We start from the raw sequence: 19,157 nt of genomic DNA on the forward strand, positions 1-19,157 counted from the left end.
AGAAAAAGTTAGAATATGCTAAATTGATGGATGGATAGGTAGATGATTGAGTACACAGAAGTGGATAAATGGAAAGATGGATGGATGGTTTAGTTGGTAGGTGCATAGATGGGTAAATGGATGGTTGAGTGACAGGTGAGTAGATGAATGGATAGATGAGTGGGTGGATGAATAAATAGATGGATGGATAAATGAATAGTTGGATAGATGGGTGGATAGATGGGTGATTGAGTGGGTAGGTGAGTAGATAAATGGGTAGATGGATGGATAAATAGGTGAATGGATGGGTAGGTGGAAAATTAAATAGTGAACTCATGAATTGGAGCCTAAAAACCAAGAGGTTAAAAATAGTGACAGGATTTCCTTTATCCGAAATAACCTCAGAAATGTCTCTTTCATGTTAAAGAAGGAAACTGAGCTCTTCCCAAAAGAATTTTTGAATTTGCCTGAATGACAAAACTGAATTTAAGGTCATCTGAATAATCTGTGAAGGAAAATTCTGCACTGAGCAGTGTGTCACAGACACAAATCGGAGCTCATCAGCAAGGGTCACTCAACTGTCTTTGATTTGTTAGACTCCCAGGGCCACCTACTTGGTGCTGCGGCAGGGATCTTGAATATTACATATTTTGTCTGTCCTTTGTCCACAATGGAAGTGCCCATGTTAAGGACATTTCCAGCTGCATCATAATGAGGGTGTGAGGTTGCCAGGTTTACAGCCACATACTTCCGGTAATCGACCTGTAAAATACAATAGCCACTTACTCCATTTTCAGAAGAAGAGAAGATGGAATACCATGAGCACCCGACTAAGCCTAGGTCTAGAAAGGTGGATCTCCTGCATATCTCCTGATTGGAAATAATTAGCCAGGAGGTGGTGGTGGTGATGGCACACACCTTTAATTCCAGCACACAAGGCAGGCAGACCTCTGTGAGTTCTAGATCAGTCTGGTCTGCAGAGATAGTTCTAGGATGGCCAAGGCTACATGATGAAACCCTGTCTGGAAAAAATAAAACAAAACAAAACAACAAAAAAAGAGATGTCTACTCTCATGACCTGATGTGACCTTGCATTAGGAGGTGCTTCTGCAACTAATCAGTTGAGAGAAGCTAGTGAGCAGGCTTGCGTGTGTGTGTGTGTGTGTGTGTGTGTGTGTGTGTGTGTGTCTGTGTCTGTCTGTGTCTGTGAGTGCCTGTGGTTCCCATCCCATATTCTGGTCTTGTCAGGATCCTCAGCACAGTGACAGTGTCATAATCCTCATGACAGAAGGCTCCAAACAATGACCAGGGCAGGTAGATTTTTATCTTCCCATTTCAACCACTGCTTTGTGCTGATCCCATTAAGTCATTTAAATTCACCCCTGTTCGAGCCCACAGAGGCAGAGAGGCAGCTAGCTCTCCAGGCCTCTCATGGTGCTACTCTGGAAATAGAGGCTATAAAACCATTTACTAAAAATCACGAATTCTACTAACAAGTTGAACTATGAACCCTGCTCAGAACAGACCACAGACGAAGAACAACAGGATGGCCAGGGACTAGCTGTTTGCCCTTCTTCTCCACGATAACACAGCCAGCCAAGTGTTAGGCAGGACTCTGGCCCTTTGGGTATTTCCCAGCATGCCTCAGTTGGGCCCTTGCCACCTAGTTTACACGGAACTGGACGTAATTTCCCAGCTAAGAAAAGTGTTCAATTTAGCAGATCGTTCAAATGCCTTATGACAACATTGTGGCTTTGAAGAACCAACTGGAGCAAACTGAAACAGGGTCTATTGATTTTCACGAGAACATTTGCCCAGTACTTCCCAGGAAGCGGTTCTGTCTCCGGTGCCCTTGCTCTCTGAGTAATACCTCCCTCTGCAGGTCACTGTGGGTAGAACCTCTGGGTCCTAAGAACTATGGTTCTGAGTGCCTTCCAAACATATAGGAGGAAGTCCTAACCCCAGTGCTGTGAATGGGACCTCACTTGGCAGTAGCATGTTTGAATGTGTAATCACAAGATGATGTCATACCATAAGAGAGCAGGCTGTGACCTCATGACTTGTGTGCTCATAGAACATGGGAAATTGGAGCACACAGACACAAAGAGAATAATACCACAGGACCCAGGAGATGGAGACTAAAGTGATGAGTCTATGAGCTGAGGAACATTGAGGATTGGTGATAAGTCGAGCTGGGAAACACAGGAAGGATACTCCTCTACAAACTGTCAGAGCCTGGCCCCACTGACACCTTGAATTTAGAATTGTGGCCTCCATAAATGCAAGACAGCAAGTCTCTGTTATTTTAAGCTAGTTTGTCTGCACCACTTTTAGGGATGGGGATATGTTCTAAAGATTTATTTTTAAAATTGTGTGTGTGCACGTGTGTATATGCATACATATGAGTGCAGTGCCCATGCAGGCCAGAAGGGGGCATCCAATTCCCCTCAAGTTGGAGCTACAAATGGTTGTGATCCACCCAACCTGGGTGCTGAGAACTGAACTCAGATTATCTATAAGAGCAGTACATGCTTTTAACCACTGAGCCATCTCTCCAGCCCCATGGGGACACATGAGAAAGGCATCCTGAGGAGATTTCACTGCGTGGACATCATAGAGTTTATTCAATAAGATGGCTAGAGTGTCAGTAGGTGGAATCATCTTTGGGACCCCCATCATGCATGTTCCCCCTGGGAGTGAGGAGTGGGCTTCCTTTCCTGGGTCAGAAATGGATGCTGACTGTAAGCCTGTGATACCTTCTCCAGGGTCTCAAGAGTCTGGGGGTTGATTTTCCTGATGTAGTTAGTCTCTGTGGTGGCATAGAAGTCATCTCCGCACTTCATGATATTGATCAGGCAGTTGTCCGTGAAATCGGGGATGGTGTGGGACAAGTAGGAGAAAGCTCTGTGAAGAAAGGGGGTTGTGTTAGTGGCTGTGCCTGGGGAGTCCTGCTCTCTGCGACTCGCCTTCTCACCGTTTAACACGTTCTGCTTCAGCGATGGAGAAAGGACTGTGGGTCTCAAGGGGTCACCCGAGGAATCTGGAGGACTCAGGTATCAGGTTCCCCACACATTCCACAACCTGGACTCAGCCAGCAAGTGAGGTGCTGGGGCAATGTGGCCACGTGACACTCCTCCTGAGTGTCAAAAGTGCAGGGTGCTCTTCACCTAGAGCCAGCAGGAGCTGATAGGCTCCCAACTATCTTAAGCAGCCATACAGATATCAGACAGGTACCCATAATACCCACCCCAGACCTAGCAAAACAGTGAATCTCTGCTTTGACAGAACCCAAGTCCTCACTGAGTATCTCAAATTTGTCAAGAAGTTACTTGTGGTTTTTTGTTTTTGATTGTTTTTCTTTTGAAACAAGGGTTCATTTGTCCCAGGCTAGCCTCAAACTCGCTATGTGCCCAAGGATGTCCTTGAACTTCTCTGACCATCCTGCTGCCACCGCTTGGCTAGGCGTGGTCACACACACATGCCTGTAACCCAAGAGCTGTGTGAAGTGGAGACGAGGATTCCCAGGGACTCGCCTGCTTAGCTAGCTCTGTCTTCAGTGAGAGACTCTGTCCAGACATGGAGCATTGGCCCATCACATCTGGTTTAAGCTTGTGCTGGGATCAAACCCAGGGCTTTGTGTAAACACTCTACTAACTGAGCTACATCCTCAGCCCTGGAATTAGTTTTGGCAAAAAAGAAAACAAACTCATGTTAGTTAAGACTCATGGTTCATTTTGCCAAACTGCAAACAGGAGGAAAGAGAATCCAAGGTGGTTTATCGGTACAACTGGCAACATTGGACGCAAGTGGTGCTCCGTCTACCGACCGAGGAGGTAACTGCAGGGATCCCGCTCCAGGTGTGGATTTGAAGTCCTTCCAGCCCACACTCCCTTTTCTCTGTTGACACCTTCCCAGCTCAGCCCATCTGCAAGGGCGACTCACCCTCTTCTAGGGACAGATGATGTCAGCCCTGGAAAAGCAGAAGCAGCCTTCCTATCTTTGGCCAATCCACCCCGAATCTTTCCACAGATCTCTGTCTGAAGTGTGTCTGACTCTAGCCAAGGATTTAATCTTTGAGTGTGTAACACACGCATCTGCTTCACTGCTTCATAACCCAAATGGCTTCAGGTGTGTTCCAGAAAAATCTCCCCACCCCCTCATTCATCAGCTTCCCACAGCTGATCGCTTTATGCCCTGTGGAAGCAAAAATACACCTAGACGTCTTTCTTTTTTCTCCCTGAACAGAGAACACACTGATGAACCTTGCTTAAAAAAAAAAAAAATGTGTTTGCGGTATGTGTGCAGTTCACGGACATTTGTGTGTGCAGGTACATGCACCCACATGTGTGCACAGTGGGCCAGAGGGAGACATCAGGTGTCCTGAGTCTCACTTTCTACCATACTCTCTTGAGGCAAGGTCCCCCTTTAGAGCTGGAGTTCGGCTGGCACTCTGCAAACCCCTGCAATCTATCTGTCTCCTTCTCACACTGTGCTAGGGTTACAGGCATGCTTGTGACTGTACTTAGCAGTTCTGGGGATTTGAAGTCAAGACTTCATGCTTTTTCTCAACAAGTGCTCTCATCCACTAGCCATCTCCTCAGCCCTGCCCTAAACAAACAAACAAACAAACAAACAAACAAACAAACAAACAACCTTTTAACTTAATGCCTCTTAGAATGTTTTTGTACAACATAGCCAGCAGCCTCACTTCACTGGGGCATTTTCGTATGCCTTTTTACTGTCATGTGATCAACTAAACTTCTGGCAATGACATTTGGGTTGTTTGCAGCTTGTATCATAACAAATGACGCAGCCAGGAATAACTTTGCCCGTTTGTCATTGCAGACACGAGCAAGTGTATCTCTAGACCAAAGGGAACACACATTTGTAATTTTGATTGATAAGGTCCCAGCACTCTCCCACCAGCCGGGCAGGAGGACATCTGACAATTTATCAGCTGCCCTTGGCCTCCAGTGATCACGAATCACACAGCGTCCACAGTCACAGGCCAGCCACACGGAGTTCATCTACCCCAAAGAAAACTACCAGAGGAGAAAATATGGGCTGTTTTGACCACCAAAGACATCAACAAAGCATGACATTTGCTGAGACTCGGAAGGGGACGTTACTTGGAGAAGATGTTTTTGCAGGGGTCTGGGTAGGCCATCGTTCCGAACTCGGACACCACGATTCTGTTGGCCTCGATGTTGGCGCAGTAGGTGTCACTCTGCAAGTATTTGCTCCTGTAGAAGACCTCCCCTGAAACGGAAGAAGCAGACGCTGGTCAACCTGGCACCTTCTGGGGCTTTGAAATTGGTGTCAGCCATTCTAAGAGCTTTCCTGGGGGCTGGAGGGAGGTTTGTCACCCAGACGGCCCCTTCCATGCAAGTGCGTACTACAGTAAAGAGAGAATTTGGAGCGTAAGTTCATTTACATGCATTAAAAAATGTGGAGGTGATAGTAGACTGGCATTTGATAGAGGGATGTGGAGAAGAACGGGATGCTGAGATGAAGCCATATATACACAGCCAAGAAGAATGGACAGCTGAATTAAAAAACCATCAATAATTTCCAGAATTTAAAATCCTGAATCATGACATGACACTAGTGGAATTCAGGTGTTTCTGGTACATGGACTGCTCTCACCCAATGTGAGGTTGAACTGTTGACCTTGTGTACATCCTACTTCACAAATGAGTCTGTCAGATACGCTAAGTCTATAGGCTGAAGATGATGCCCCAACACTGCGGAGAAACCTCAGGTGACTGTCCAGACAGCTGTCTGTTTCTTTCAACTCACAATTTTTTGGAAGTTGCTTGCATATACTTCCCGTTTTTATTTTTTGTTAGCTAATATTATTTCCTTCTTGGGTCTCTGAGGGAGTTGAAGATTAGTAAGTTATAGTTGAAGATTAATTAGGATAGAAAGTGAATTAGATACAATAAAATAGATAATGGAATTATTTTCTCTGAATTTGTCAAATACAAATGAACTTATATTGTAAAAAAAAATGTGGAGGTGTTGTAGTGTGTGTGTGTGTGTGTGTGTGTGTGTGTGTGTGTGTGTGTGGTGTGGGGATGTCTTATGTAGCCCAGGCAGACCTTGAGCTTACTATTGTCAAGGATGACCTTGAACTCCTGATCCTCCTGCCTCTCTCTCTCAAGTGCTAGGATGACAAGCATATGCTGCCACGCCAGGTTTATGTGGTGCCAGGATTCAAACCCAGGACTCTGTGTATGCTAGGGGAGCACTCTACCAACAGCTGTATCTCCAGCTCACACCACGTAGAGCCTCACTGGAGACTCATAAGAAGATGGTAAGTGTGCCTGTCTACACCTCATTTCCACACGAGGGAGCTGAGTGAGGCTCAGGAACACCCAGGCACCTTGCCCAGTCCGGCCTAGCCATTGGCAATGCCTTCCACCACGCTGGTGTTTGTCTGGGGAAGACACGGATTTGGAGCACTGGTTGGGAAGGCTGTGCTGACCCCTGAGGCTTCATTCACGGCTGGGGGACCTACCTTCAGAAGCCAGTGTCAGCAAGCTCAGCCTCCCGGAGAAATACTTCGTATCTGTTGCATCCGGGTGTCGGGGAGTGACATAACACCCAATTCTGGTATCCACAGAGGGTCGGAACTTCCCCAGGCCTATCATCAGGACCCAGAACCACTAGCTCCCTGCCTAGAAGCAGTGTCTCCTTGTTCAGCTGTAAGTGGGAAGCTATATTACACCCTTATTGAGGATGAGTCAGCACCCTCAAGACTTGGGGAACTTTGAGGAAGAGTCAGCAGAAAGAGTTTAGGAGCCAGAGGCTGGGGAGGACAGAGCTGAAACAGGGACTTCTGGACTCAGTAGAACTGGGCACTCACAGACTCCACAGTTATGCTAGCCTGCATGGCGTCAAGCCAGTCAACATGCGCAGAGATGACCTCACAACCCCCCGCCCCCACTCCCAGCTGAAGAGCTACTGGCAGCTGTTGGCTGCAAGCAGAGTCAGTTTTCTGTAGAGGTGTGATCCCTGTAGGTGTCCCAGGCTCCAGTGGACGGCCCCACCCCTATGCACATATGGGCCGCATGAATTGGACTCACTGGGTTATAAAAATAAAATAAAGGATGGGGAGGGGGTGATGGGGGAAATGGCTCAGTGCATAAAGTACCCGCTGGCAAATGTGATGACCCAAGTTTGATCCCCAGAACCCACATGGGGGGAGGAGAGAACCGACCGCCCCCCACCCCCGTGTCCTTGGCGCGTGCACGCACTTGTGTGGACACACACATACACACAAATAAATCAATATAAAAAGAAATGTCCTGAATAAACAGAAACTAGCATTTCTGTTAGTTGCCAAGCAACAGCAACATCAGAGAAGCTATAACACTTTGAATGCAAAATTTCTTAGCACATGAAGTGCAAATGTGACCACAGGTCCATTCTCACCTAATAAAACTGACGTGTCGAGAGGTTCAATGTCTTAAGCTATACAACTAGTGAGTAGTCAGTGGATTCCTAGGCTGGTAATGCACATAGAAACGGCCCCTCTTAGGCAGGGTCTTAACACAGCCATACAGCCAGTTTGACTCTACTAAAAATACACTCAAAATGCGCAGCTGGGTGACATTTCATGAACGGACCATCTCATACAGGTGACATCTCAGTTAAGAAAGGGGATACGAGGACTAACACCCACACACCGACAAACCCTCTCTCTGATAATCCCTCTGATGACTTCTAACAGCACCAATGGCTTTTCCTTCTGGGGTGTATTTTTATCTTTCTCCAAAGGACTGTGTATACATTTCAATGAAAACCACGTCCATTCTCCACCTAAGGGGAAACGATGACCATGTTAACAACACTAGCCATCCTGAGATTGTGGCCGACTTCAGGTAGCGCTCTCCCAGCTCCTAGAGTCAGCTTTCCATGAGATGCTGTGAGGCATCTGGCTGCAGGGAACACAGCATACATGTGCCGATGGTTCACCTTCACCATCAACTTCAGAATCACTTCAGAGACACGCCTCTGGACAGATCTTAGAGGCTGTCTCTGGAGAGGCTTGATGGAGGAGAGAGAGCCATTCTGAATGTAGGTAAGACCACCCTGTGGGCTGGGTGGGGTCTTGAGCCCGTGGAAGCAGCATGGCGGTGTGTCTCTCTCTCCTGCCATCAAGTCTTTCCTCAATGAACTGTGAGTCCAACAGGAATCCTTCCTTCCGCTGTAAGTTCTTCCGTCAGGTATTCATCGAAATGATAAAAGTGACTTACACATGTGTGTTGGCTGCTGAAATTCCGGATGGTCAAGGAAAACCCTTGATATTTAAAGCTGGAAGCTCGCCTGGTGGGTGAGCCTGGTGTTGGTCTTCAGCCGAGCGCCGCACGGCACACAGACCCACTTTAGAGCCAGCCTGTCCTTCTTTGGTCATTCTTTCTGGATGCCACCCTCCACACGCCCTGGCTAAGGGCCTTTGGGCCCCAGTGCTTGGCTTGAAAGGTGAATTCTTTTCACTTGAAATGTAAACTCTCAGGTCAGGCCACCCATTTCCTATAAACAGGGAGCTGTGGGATCCCAGAGTACTGGAGGCCCAGGGAAAAAGTAGCTCTGGAAATGTTCAAGGCTAACGCTGGACTGGAGTGTGAGATTAAAGTCATCAGCCACTGCCTACCCTGCTCTCCCGAGCCCCCAGTCAGTGGCACCTCGTCTGAAGGGACACAGTAAACATCAATCTTCTGCCTAGTGTCTTTAAGAACTGGGTCAAGTCTGATAGTTTTGTGATTAAGGTAGGCATGAGGGTGTGTATCCACATATACATCATAAGCCAAACACACATGTGCACCCACACACTCTGACACACACCACACACACTTGTGTACACCCACCTACTTCAACACACAATCACACACACACACACACACACATTCTGCAACATGTGCTCACACACATGTGTACACACCCACATACTTTGACACACACATCATACACACTTGTGTGCACTCACACACTCCAATATACACCACACATACTGGGTACACCACATATCCTGACACAAACCACAATACTGTGTGTCTACATACACCCCAACACACATCACACATACATGCGTACTCCCACACCCCCCAACATGCACCCCACATACACGGATGCACACACACACTATACACACTTGTGTGTACCCATACACCCTGACACCCACCACACACCCATGCACACAAACAAAGCCCCGTGCACCTACCACGCACACTCTCACACATCCGATTACTCAAATCCTAGTGGGATGGGCTTTATCTCCCAGAAACAGTCTCTCTGCTGACAGAGCCCTGACATCACTCACCGTCACTGCTTTAAACAAAACTTTCTTTTTTGAAGTCCTATTAGATTTCGACAAAGGAACCTATTCTCTACCCTTCTCCAACTTTCCTCTTCTCTGCTCCTTCTCTTTTACCCAGTCTTTGATGGATTTTATTTTTTTTTTGTTTTTGTTTTTTGTTTTTTTTTTTTTTCGAGACAGGGTTTCTCTGTGTAGCTTTGCGCCTTTCCTGGGACTCACTTGGTAGCCCAGGCTGGCCTCGAACTCACAGAGATCCGCCTGGCTCTGCCTCCTGAGTGCTGGGATTAAAGGCGTGCGCCACCACCGCCCGGCTTATTTTTATTTTTAATTTAATTAATTTTTTTTGAGACAGGGTCTCACTCTGTAGACCAGGCTGGCCTCGAACTTAAAGTGATCTGCCTGGCCCTGCCTCTCCAAGCATTGGGGTTAATGGTGTGCACCATCATGCTTGGCCTTTGTTGTTTTTTAAAGCATTAACTTCTGTTGGTCTCTGGTGAAGACCACAGACCTTTTGTTTGCCTGTTCACTTTTTAAAATGTTTATATATGTGTGGGAGTGTTTGCAGGCATGTATGTATGTGACACACACTCATGCAGCTTCCATGATGAGAGGGCATCAGGTCCTTTGGAACAGGCATTATGGATGGCTGGAACCATCACATGGGTGCTGGGAACTGAACTCAGTCTGTAGGCAGAGTAACAAGTGCTCTTAACTACTGAGCCATCTCTCCAGCTCCTCTTTCTTTCTTTCTTTCTTTCTTTCTTTCTTTCTTTCTTTCTTTCTTTCTTTTCTTTCTTTCTTTCTTTCTTTCTCTCTCTCTCTCTCTCTCTCTCTCTCTCTCTCTCTCTCTCTCCTCTCTCTCTCTCTCTCTCTCTCTCTCTCTCTCTCTTTCTTTTTGTTTTTTTGTTTGAGACAAGGTGTCACTATGTAGCCCTGGCTGTCCTGGAACTTGCTCCATAAGACCAGGCCGGCCTCGAACTCACAGAGATTCTCCTGCTTCTGTCTCCCAAGTGCTGAAATTAAAGGTGTGCACTGCCATGCCCATTATGCCCCACACTTCCTTAGAGAAATAAGTGGGCTAATAAAATGATCAGACGGTTTGCAAAGCATGAAATACCAACATGAAATGCCAGTAATCATATGAAAAGATGTCCAACTTCACTAACCATCAGAGGAATAAAATTCAAAGCTACACTGAGACTGCATCTCACCCCAGTGAGCATGGCAGTCGTGGAATCAAGTCCCGGCCAGGATCCACTCCTGTGGGAATGAAAACTAGTCCAACCACTTTAGAAGTTGGTTGGTGGTTTCTCAAAAACTAAAAATAAGGGCTGGAGAGATGGATCCATAGTTAAGAGTGCTTTCTGTTGTTACAGACGACCTGAATTCACTTCCCTGCACCCAAGTTGGGTGGCTCCCAACCACCTCTAACTCCAGCTGGAGGTGATCCATCGCCCTCTCCTGGACTCCTAGGGTACTGCATGCACATGCACATACCCACACACAGATGCAGTAGCATACACATAATTAAAGATAAATCTTAAAAAAAAAAACCCACAAAAGTAAGCTAAAACTAGATCTACCACATGAAGTTATACAACTCCTGGTATTTACCCAAAGGACTCTAAGGCAACACATCCAGGGGACACCTGCACACCCATGTTTACTGCACCTCCATTCACAATAGCTATTATGGAGCCTGCCTAGGTGTCCGACAACAGAAGAATGGGCAAAGAAAATACGGTATGTGTACACAATTCAATTTTCTTTCAACTGTAGAGAATGAAGTTGGGTCATTTTCAGGAAGACGGATGGAGGTGGGATTATTGTATTAAGAGGATTGAGTCAGTCTCAGGAAGGTAAATATTGTATGTTTTCTCTTGTTTGTGGCTCCTAGATATAGTCACATAAAATTACATGTGTGTGTGTGTGTGTGTGTGTGTGTGTGTGTGTGTATATATATATATATATATATATATATATATATATATATATATATATATATATATAGAGAGAGAGAGAGAGAGAGAGAGAGAGAGGATGTAGAAGTGAAACTGTCTAGGGGAACAAACAGGATAAGAGAGAGGGGGAGAAAAAGAGCGTATAGAGGGATATGGGGATAGGTTCAACATCTGATACATGCCTACCTGAGAACTAAAATAAAAGGAACAAAAATCTAAAGAATGAAAGTCCCGCCATAAAATGCACAAAACAAAATGGACAACAACCTGCATTTCCTTTTTTACCCCCTGACCCCAATTTCTCCACACATGCCCTCTTCTGAACTGGGGCGGCGAGGGGGGGGACCCTGACATCCTGTGTTTCTACCTCCACTGTTCCACAATGGCGGGGCTGGGTGGTGACTGAAGGCTTCAGAGGAGATGAGAGGCCTGGGTGGCAATCTGAAGACACTTGGAGGGTTGGGTGGTAGATGTGGGAGGCCCTGATAGGAGGGGGCCCAGGACACGTGGCCGTGATGGTTAGGGCAAGCACTGTGCTCAGCTGGCTTCTTCTCAGTCTGCCCTCCTCCTGTTTGGATCAGAGGCATGTCTGAATTCCCAGCCTGTCACCTTCCCTGTCATTGCTCATCCCGTGGCAGATTCGATCGTAAGACGAAACGACAGAGGTCCTTGGGCATCTCCCCAGAGGCGTTGGCAGTGGGCTGGGTGATGCTCTCCCCAAGATCAGCCTGCATCCGAGCCCCTGCAGGACCAGTGTGACGAAAGGGATTTGGTGGGTCTTACTCCGTTAAAGCATTGGGGTTAGCTGGCTGGCCATGATGGCATTATAGAGTCCTTGAAAGAGGGAGACGGGGGAGGGGGGGGATGGTCAACGAGGTTGTGCTGATGCGTGGAGAGAGTGAGAGAGAGCGACAAGTGGAGGAGAAAAGAGGAGGAGAGGGTGGGAAGGAGAGGGGAGGGGGAGGAGAATAAAGAGAAGAGACAGAGAGATGCTATGAGACAGGGATAGGGCCACAAGCCAAGGGTACAGGCAGCTTCTGCTTCTCCCCAGAGCTTCCAGAAGGAAAGAAACCCTGCCAGTACTTTGACGTTACCCCCAGTGTGATCAATTTCAGACTTCTGACACCCCCCCCCCCCCCATGGAAAGAGAATAAACTCCTGTTGTTTCAGGCCCTGGAGTCTGCCTTGTATTTGTTACCACGGCAACAGCAAACTCATGCCGGGGGCGGGGGGGGGGGGGGCTCACCATCTCTGATGGAGAAGCTGTGGAGAAGGGCCAGGCCATCAAACCAATGGTTGTATTTGCTGTCCCCCACTGTGTGCATCCCAGGTCCATTTCGAAGCAGGGTCCCCTGCAGCCATGCTGGAATCATGCCTGTTAAAAAATAAACTGTTTAGTTGCCAGATTTCACGACCAAACTGAAAAACTAAAAAAAAAAAAAAAAGGGGGGGGGAGGGAAGCGCGGGGGAGGGGGGCCTTTGGGAAGAAACTGAGTGCCTAGAGTTTACTACTACTCACTGTCTGTCCATTTACTCCACGGTCCTTTCTAGAAATGGTACAACAGGGCTGGTAGTTTGCTAACATTGAGGATGACCAAGAAGAATAGATGCCATCCCCAGCCTGAAGTTGCTCATGGTCCATTAAGGAGATGAAAGAATAGATGCTCCAAACGCACTTCGCTAGGGGCAGTGCTGGAGTCCAATGATGCCCTACAGTCTTCAGGGAGAGCATTTGCCTCACTAAGGCATGGAAGAAACTCTAGAAGCTAGGGGACGGCTCCAAAAGTGCTCACCACCCAAGCGGGAGGTGCTAAGCTTGGCTCCCAGAACCCATATAAAAAACCCAGGCATGATGGCACGTCCTTGTGACCCCAGGGCTGGGGAGGTGGAGATGGTAGATCCCTGAGACTCCTCAACCAGTCTAGCCAAACGGGCAAGCTCCAGGCCAGGGAGAGATCTTGTTTCAAAAAAAACGAAGTGGATGGCATCTTGAGAATGACACTCAAGGCTGACTTTTGTCCTCAGTGTGTGTGGAGTTCAGAGGACAACGTTCAGGGGTCATCTCTCTCCTTTCACTGTCCATGAAGAGGAAGCCATGGGGAACAAGCCAGGATGCCACACGGCCTCTCCATGGCCACCTCCATGGCCTCTGCATCAGTTCCTGCCTCCAGGTTCCTGCCTTGTTTGAGTTCCTGGTCTGCTTCCTCTGATGATGAACTGTGATGTGGAAGTGTAAGCCAAATACACCCTTTCCTCCCCAACTTGGTTTGGTCATGGTGTTTCATCACAGCATTAGTAGTCCCGACTAAGACATCTGACTTATGAAAATTTGAGAGGATCTTTGGAAAGATGGTGCAGTGGTTAGGAGTACACACTGCTCTTCCAGTTCCAGAGGACCTGAGTTTGATTCCAAGTACCCACTGTAGCTCATAGCCACCTGTAACTCCAGCTCCAGGGGATCTAACACCTCTGGTTTTCCCAGATACCTGTACTCATATTTACATACCCAAACACAGATACAGACATATACACATGATTTAAGATAGTAAAAGCTTAAAAACTTGAGGGAAATACACTCAGATAATGATACTTTAAATTTGTCTTTTGTATTTAAATATTCACCTAAATGTTGTATACAATTTAATGTAGATACATTGAATATTACCATGATAATCACAGAACATACACAAAAAAGCTGGGAAGGTTTCCATCAATGTCTAAGGCAATTCTTCAGTTAGAAAATGCCACCTGAGGGCCAACAAAATGTCATAGCAAGTAAAGACACTTGCATCCAAGCCTGACACCTGACTTCTGGGGCCCACATGGTGGAAAGACCCCCCACTCCTGTAAGCTGTCCTCTGGTCTCCCCACTTGCACTGTGGCTATCAGAGCACTCCTGGTACCCTTTTGGAGACATTGAGAAGGAACGGCTTTCTCCCCAGAAACTGAGTTACCCTGTGCAAACACACTCAGTTTACCACAGAGATGGTTTTGGGATCTTGGCTTATGTTGTCCCCCTAAATGGGTTTCCAGGCTTCCAAAAACAACTTATAATACAGAAAAAAAAGATGCCCATCTAAACCCAGAAGTCTAAAAAAAGATGCCCATCTAAACCCAGAAGTCTCACCTGTCACTCTGGCTGACACTGGCTCCAGCTGTTCTTTCTTATTCCTGCCAAATATCATCTCCATGGAACTGGGGGATGGCAGTGAGGAGGATGTTACTGGAGTGGACATGATGCCCCGTGTGCTCCTGTCTTCCTGCCCTCTGTTCCTTTACATCTGTCCCTCTGCACTCCCTCTCTTCTCTGCCTCCTCCTTCTCTGCAGGTCAGTGTTTCTGCCTGCTGCCGGAAGCTGCTGGGTAATTTATACAACGTTTGGTCAAAGGTCAGTTCCCAAGCCATGTGTTACTGCTAATCTTTAATCCTGTTAGTGTTTTTCCAACTCTTCCTCTCTGCTTTCACTTTTAGCTTAACCAAGGAAGGCTCTGCTTTAAGTTGACAGAGAGGGTTCTGTGCATTCTGCTGAGTTAGGTTGCCTGAGCTAGCCCATCCTGAGAACTGGATGTGATTATGGGTAGAGCAGGGAGATAATCAGGATCAGCCAAGGCTCTTCAAACTAGGGGACCATCAAATGCATTGACCACACTGTTGCATGGTGTGGGTTGGTGACATCTTCACCTTCTCCAAACAGTGAGAAGTGCAGTGTGTGTGTGTGTGTGTGTGTGTGTGTGTGTGTGTGTGTGTGTGTGTGTGTTTAACCAAGGGCCTAGTTACTTCTCACTCTTAAAAATCATATGAATGGACACATGATTGGTTTTCTTTTCGGAAAAAGGGCACAAAAAATGTGTCACATACCTATTTAAAAAACAAAGACAGGGAAGAAAAGGCTTTTATCAGGAACCAAAGAATAATTAAAACACCGAACAACTTCAGGGGCTGGGGACATGGCTTGTTGTGCAGGCATGAGGACCTGAGTTCCCCTGAAGCACCCACATAAATCCCAGCACTGGGGAATGGAGACAGGAGGATCTTTGGGGATTGCTGGCCAGCCAGTCCAGCTGAAACCCTTCAATTCAACTTGGGCTGTCAAGAGGCAGAAGCCATGACTGTCTTTGGCTTTAGGGTGTCCCTGACGTTCACATACCCTGATATGATGCCATTGCCTAAAACCTACATTGAATTTTTCAGAGCACTGGGTGGGAATTGAAGTCTTGATTCCTGCTGCTCAGAGTGATGCCCTCAGAAGGCTAGGATCAAGCTGGGTTCCACACTGCACAACACGTGGAGAGATCTCCTAAGCCTCACGGGACATTGCACATGTATACAATTTCTATGTTTTATGTAATTAAATAGAATTCTAAAATAAAGATGATTTGGGGTTGGGGAGGTGGCTTGGTCAGTAAAGTATTTGACTGCAAACGTGAGGCCGACCTTGAGTTCAATCCCCAGAGTATGTATTATATTATGCCTGTGTATAATCCCGGTGCTACAGAGGTGGAGGCAGGCGGCTCCCTAGCTGTGGGCCAACCAGTTTAGCCTCCTTGGTGAGTTCCAGGCTAAGGAGAGACCGTGTTTCAAAAATAAATAAATAAGGTAGACAGTACCTGAGAAGGCAGCTGCCAAAGCTGTCCTCTGGCCTACACACGTGATGGCATGTGAATGAATGCACACCCACTCACCTGCAAACACACACAGACACAGATACAGACAGGAAGGCAGGCAGGCAGGCAGGTAGACAGACAGACAGACAGACAGACACACACACACACACACACGGTTTGGGGAGAGAGAAAGAGAGGGGCCCATGGTGCCTGCCTTGACATACCCAGCTGTGGAGGAGGGTGGGGGCTGAGCTGAGAGTCACCGTTCAGGGTTTCAGAGAGTTCTAGAACAGGCTGTGCTTCCTCCCCTGGCTGCATGTCGCCATTGCCTATTGAGAGCTTGCAAAGTGCTGGTACTGGGCTGGGCTCCAGACCCTCTGACTCAGAATCTCAGCGGAGCCAGAGGCCAGTGTTCTAGTAATGTCTCCAGATGACTCTACTGCGCACAGCCGGAGCTGAGGAGCCCATCGGCAGGAAGAACTGGAGCGCTTGACTGACACTGGGCTGGAGTGTCTGCGGGCCTGGTCACGTTACTCTCTCTGAGTCTCCTTTTCCCTAGCTCTGAAGTGGAGTGCAATGACATCAGAATCCCAAAGCCCATTATCTTATCTCTCTTCTCTTAGAAGAGAGAAATTTTTAGTAAGTCCCTTGATAACCTATCTGTTTATGCTGCTGTCATAGCCAAACACATGCATGTATCCATGCCAGAATTATTTATTCCATACTGTGAAAGTTACATCCTTGTACAGGTATCTGGGATACACCAGGGGCTCAGGGGGAAAATGACACTATTGGGTGAGAAGAAAAAGCTTTCTGTTAAGAGATAGAAGGCATGGGTTTGAAGCTCCCAGCCTGAGCTTTAATAATTGTGGCCCTGGGAGGGCAAGACGGCTCCGTGCGTAAAGGCCCTTGCCACCAAGCGTGATGACCTGGGTTCAATCTCCAGGACCCACATGGTGGAAAGAGAGAACTGACTCCCACAGGTGTCCCCCAGCCTCCATATGTGCACTGTGCATGTATACCCTCCCACAGAGCAAATGAATAAAAAAGTAAGTAAACAAGTAAATAAATAAAAAAAATAATTGTGGCCCCTTGAGACCTCAGTTTACCCTGCAAAGCAGGGAAGCCAGTTCCCATGTTAGCAGCATGTTGTGCACATGCAAACACGGCCATGCTCTTTTTTTTGTCCCCACTTTACAGCAGTGGCCATCACCCACTGAGCACTCTCGATGAGTCGGTTCTTCAGGGGAGCCCTAGGGGTAGTGGCTTGCCCTGGCCTGACAGACCCATGAGGTGGGTACTCTCAGCAGCTGGCATTGAACCATGGTAGCTTAACTCTGTCTGAACTTGAGTCTCTGCTCCCTCTGGGATGAGAGAGGAAGTGGCTAGGACTGGACTGGACAGGGTTTGTAGAAATTTGTGTCATAAGCAATGGGATCTAAGTTGGGAGACAAGATCCAGTGCAGGCACTCAGGTGACAGTCAGTCGCCAAATGTGGCCGTTCAGTTTGAATATAGATGAATTGCAGTGAGGGATGGGGATGTTCCCAGGTCCAGTGCTTGCCCAGCGTGTGTGTACATGAACCCCTGGGTTTGAGTTCCAGCACCACATAAACTGAGTGTGATGGTGTATGTCTGTAATCCAACCACTGGGGAAGGGGAGGCAGGAAGTAAATGTTCTCGGTCAACCTTAGTTCCATAGAGAATTTTGGTTCAGCCTGGACTACATGAAACTCTCTCAAAGAGAAAGAAGGACTCATAATGGAATTAAACTAAAAAGTCACTTCCTGATTCATACCAACCGTGTTTCAAGGGATCTGGAGCCACCCATTGGACAGTAATAGAATATTTCCAGAAAGTTCTGTTAATAGTGCTGAGCTAACAGAAGAGCTATTAAGATAACATTTACATGTGATTAAGGGGGCAGAGGCAATTATGACTAACCCATAGTGTAGGGGATACAACATCTAAGGCTGAGAATGACAGAAGTGTGCATTGGCCCACACATTCAGTCACTCATTCATTAGTTCCACGAGTATGGGCCACTCCTGTCCAGCGAGAGTGCTTCCACACCACAGGCAAAGGAAAGGAGTGGGAAATCCGCAAGCCTGTAAGTGCATGGTGAGGACAGGGACCAACACAGAGGGCCTCCACAAGGACCAGTGACGGAGCCGAGACCTGCAGGGTGATTGATTAGGTGCAGCCCACTGGAGGAGATGAGGAGGGAGGTCCTAACAGAGGAAGAGCTGGGCTATCTCAGGTGTCCCCTAGCACAGCCCCCACACAGGGGACTCTGACCATGAGAGGTGTGTTGCTTCCTGTGGGGCTGTAGCAGGAGAAAATGGCTGACAGGAAAGGAAGGGAGGGGAGAGGAGAATTGTCAACAGGCCAAAGGTGTGAAGCCTGGAGTTGCTAAAAGGGGGGATAAGAAGAATAGAGAGGAAGACGCTTTGCACAGAGAGTCTCATGGCAGGACCTCCCATAGGTTGCTTGGTGCAATGTCTTAACTTATGCATGACATATGTGGGCCGGCAATGACTCAGTGTTGTAAAGGCACTTGCCACCAAGTCTGAGGTCAATCCCTGGGACCCACATGATAGGAGAGAACTGACTCCCAGAAGTTGTCTTCTGACTCTGCATGTGACCTTTGGCATGCTCATGCACACACACACACACACACACACACACACACACACACACACACACACATACACACAAACATAATATAAAAACATTTCCTGAGAGTCATGAACAAATGTCCATTCAACCCAGAAAGGACCATGTGATTCTAGCTTGGTGAGCCCATGATTTTAGGAGTGTGGATGAGCCCCAGCTACATCACCAAAGAGCTCTGTGAAGCATGGATGACAGTTTCCCCCAAGATGCTTGGACAGGCTCCGCACTACAGCTAATCTTCTACCTTCTGAATACTACTGCACCACCTGAGATCACATGCAGCTAGAAAAGAACTACAGGTAGTTGGTAAGAGGGTGCAGGAGGGAGAGAGTGCCTACAACCTCAAAGGAGGGGTCTAATGACACCCCAACCTCTCCCTCTGTGAAGGAACGACCACAGGCCTGACCTTGCTGAGGACTGCTTGCTGCTCTAAGATGGTAATGGCAGTTATGCTTGGAGGACAGAAAATCCCAGCAGTTGGGATCACTTGGGCTTCCTCCACAGTCTTGGGGACAGACAGAGATGCCTCACTGGCATCTGCCTCTGCAAGAGGGATGGCTTGGCGTGTACAAAGCCCCAGTTTGCCCTGGAAGGGTCAGGTATTCACAGGGGTAGC

At 47.5% G+C, this 19,157-nt stretch overlaps 1 protein-coding gene across 1 annotated transcript in view; it reads right to left on the reverse strand.

The window, feature by feature from the left end:
• Window positions 1-14,453, reverse strand: part of Bco1 (beta-carotene oxygenase 1) — a 36,827-nt gene extending 22,374 nt beyond the window's left edge. The window contains exons 1-5 of the mRNA XM_052728979.1: window positions 14,390-14,453; window positions 12,509-12,637; window positions 5,109-5,238; window positions 2,736-2,883; window positions 594-741 (exon numbers count right to left, since the gene is read on the reverse strand). Of these exons, the coding sequence (XP_052584939.1) occupies window positions 594-741; window positions 2,736-2,883; window positions 5,109-5,238; window positions 12,509-12,637; window positions 14,390-14,453 (619 nt within the window). The remainder of the gene's footprint in view (window positions 1-593; window positions 742-2,735; window positions 2,884-5,108; window positions 5,239-12,508; window positions 12,638-14,389) is intronic.
• Window positions 14,454-19,157: the final 4,704 nt, after the last annotated feature.

The sequence above is a fragment of the Peromyscus californicus genome, unplaced genomic scaffold (assembly GCF_007827085.1).
Source record: "Peromyscus californicus insignis strain IS unplaced genomic scaffold, ASM782708v3 Scaffold_8__1_contigs__length_139910024, whole genome shotgun sequence".
NCBI classification, from domain to species: Eukaryota; Metazoa; Chordata; class Mammalia; order Rodentia; family Cricetidae; genus Peromyscus; species Peromyscus californicus.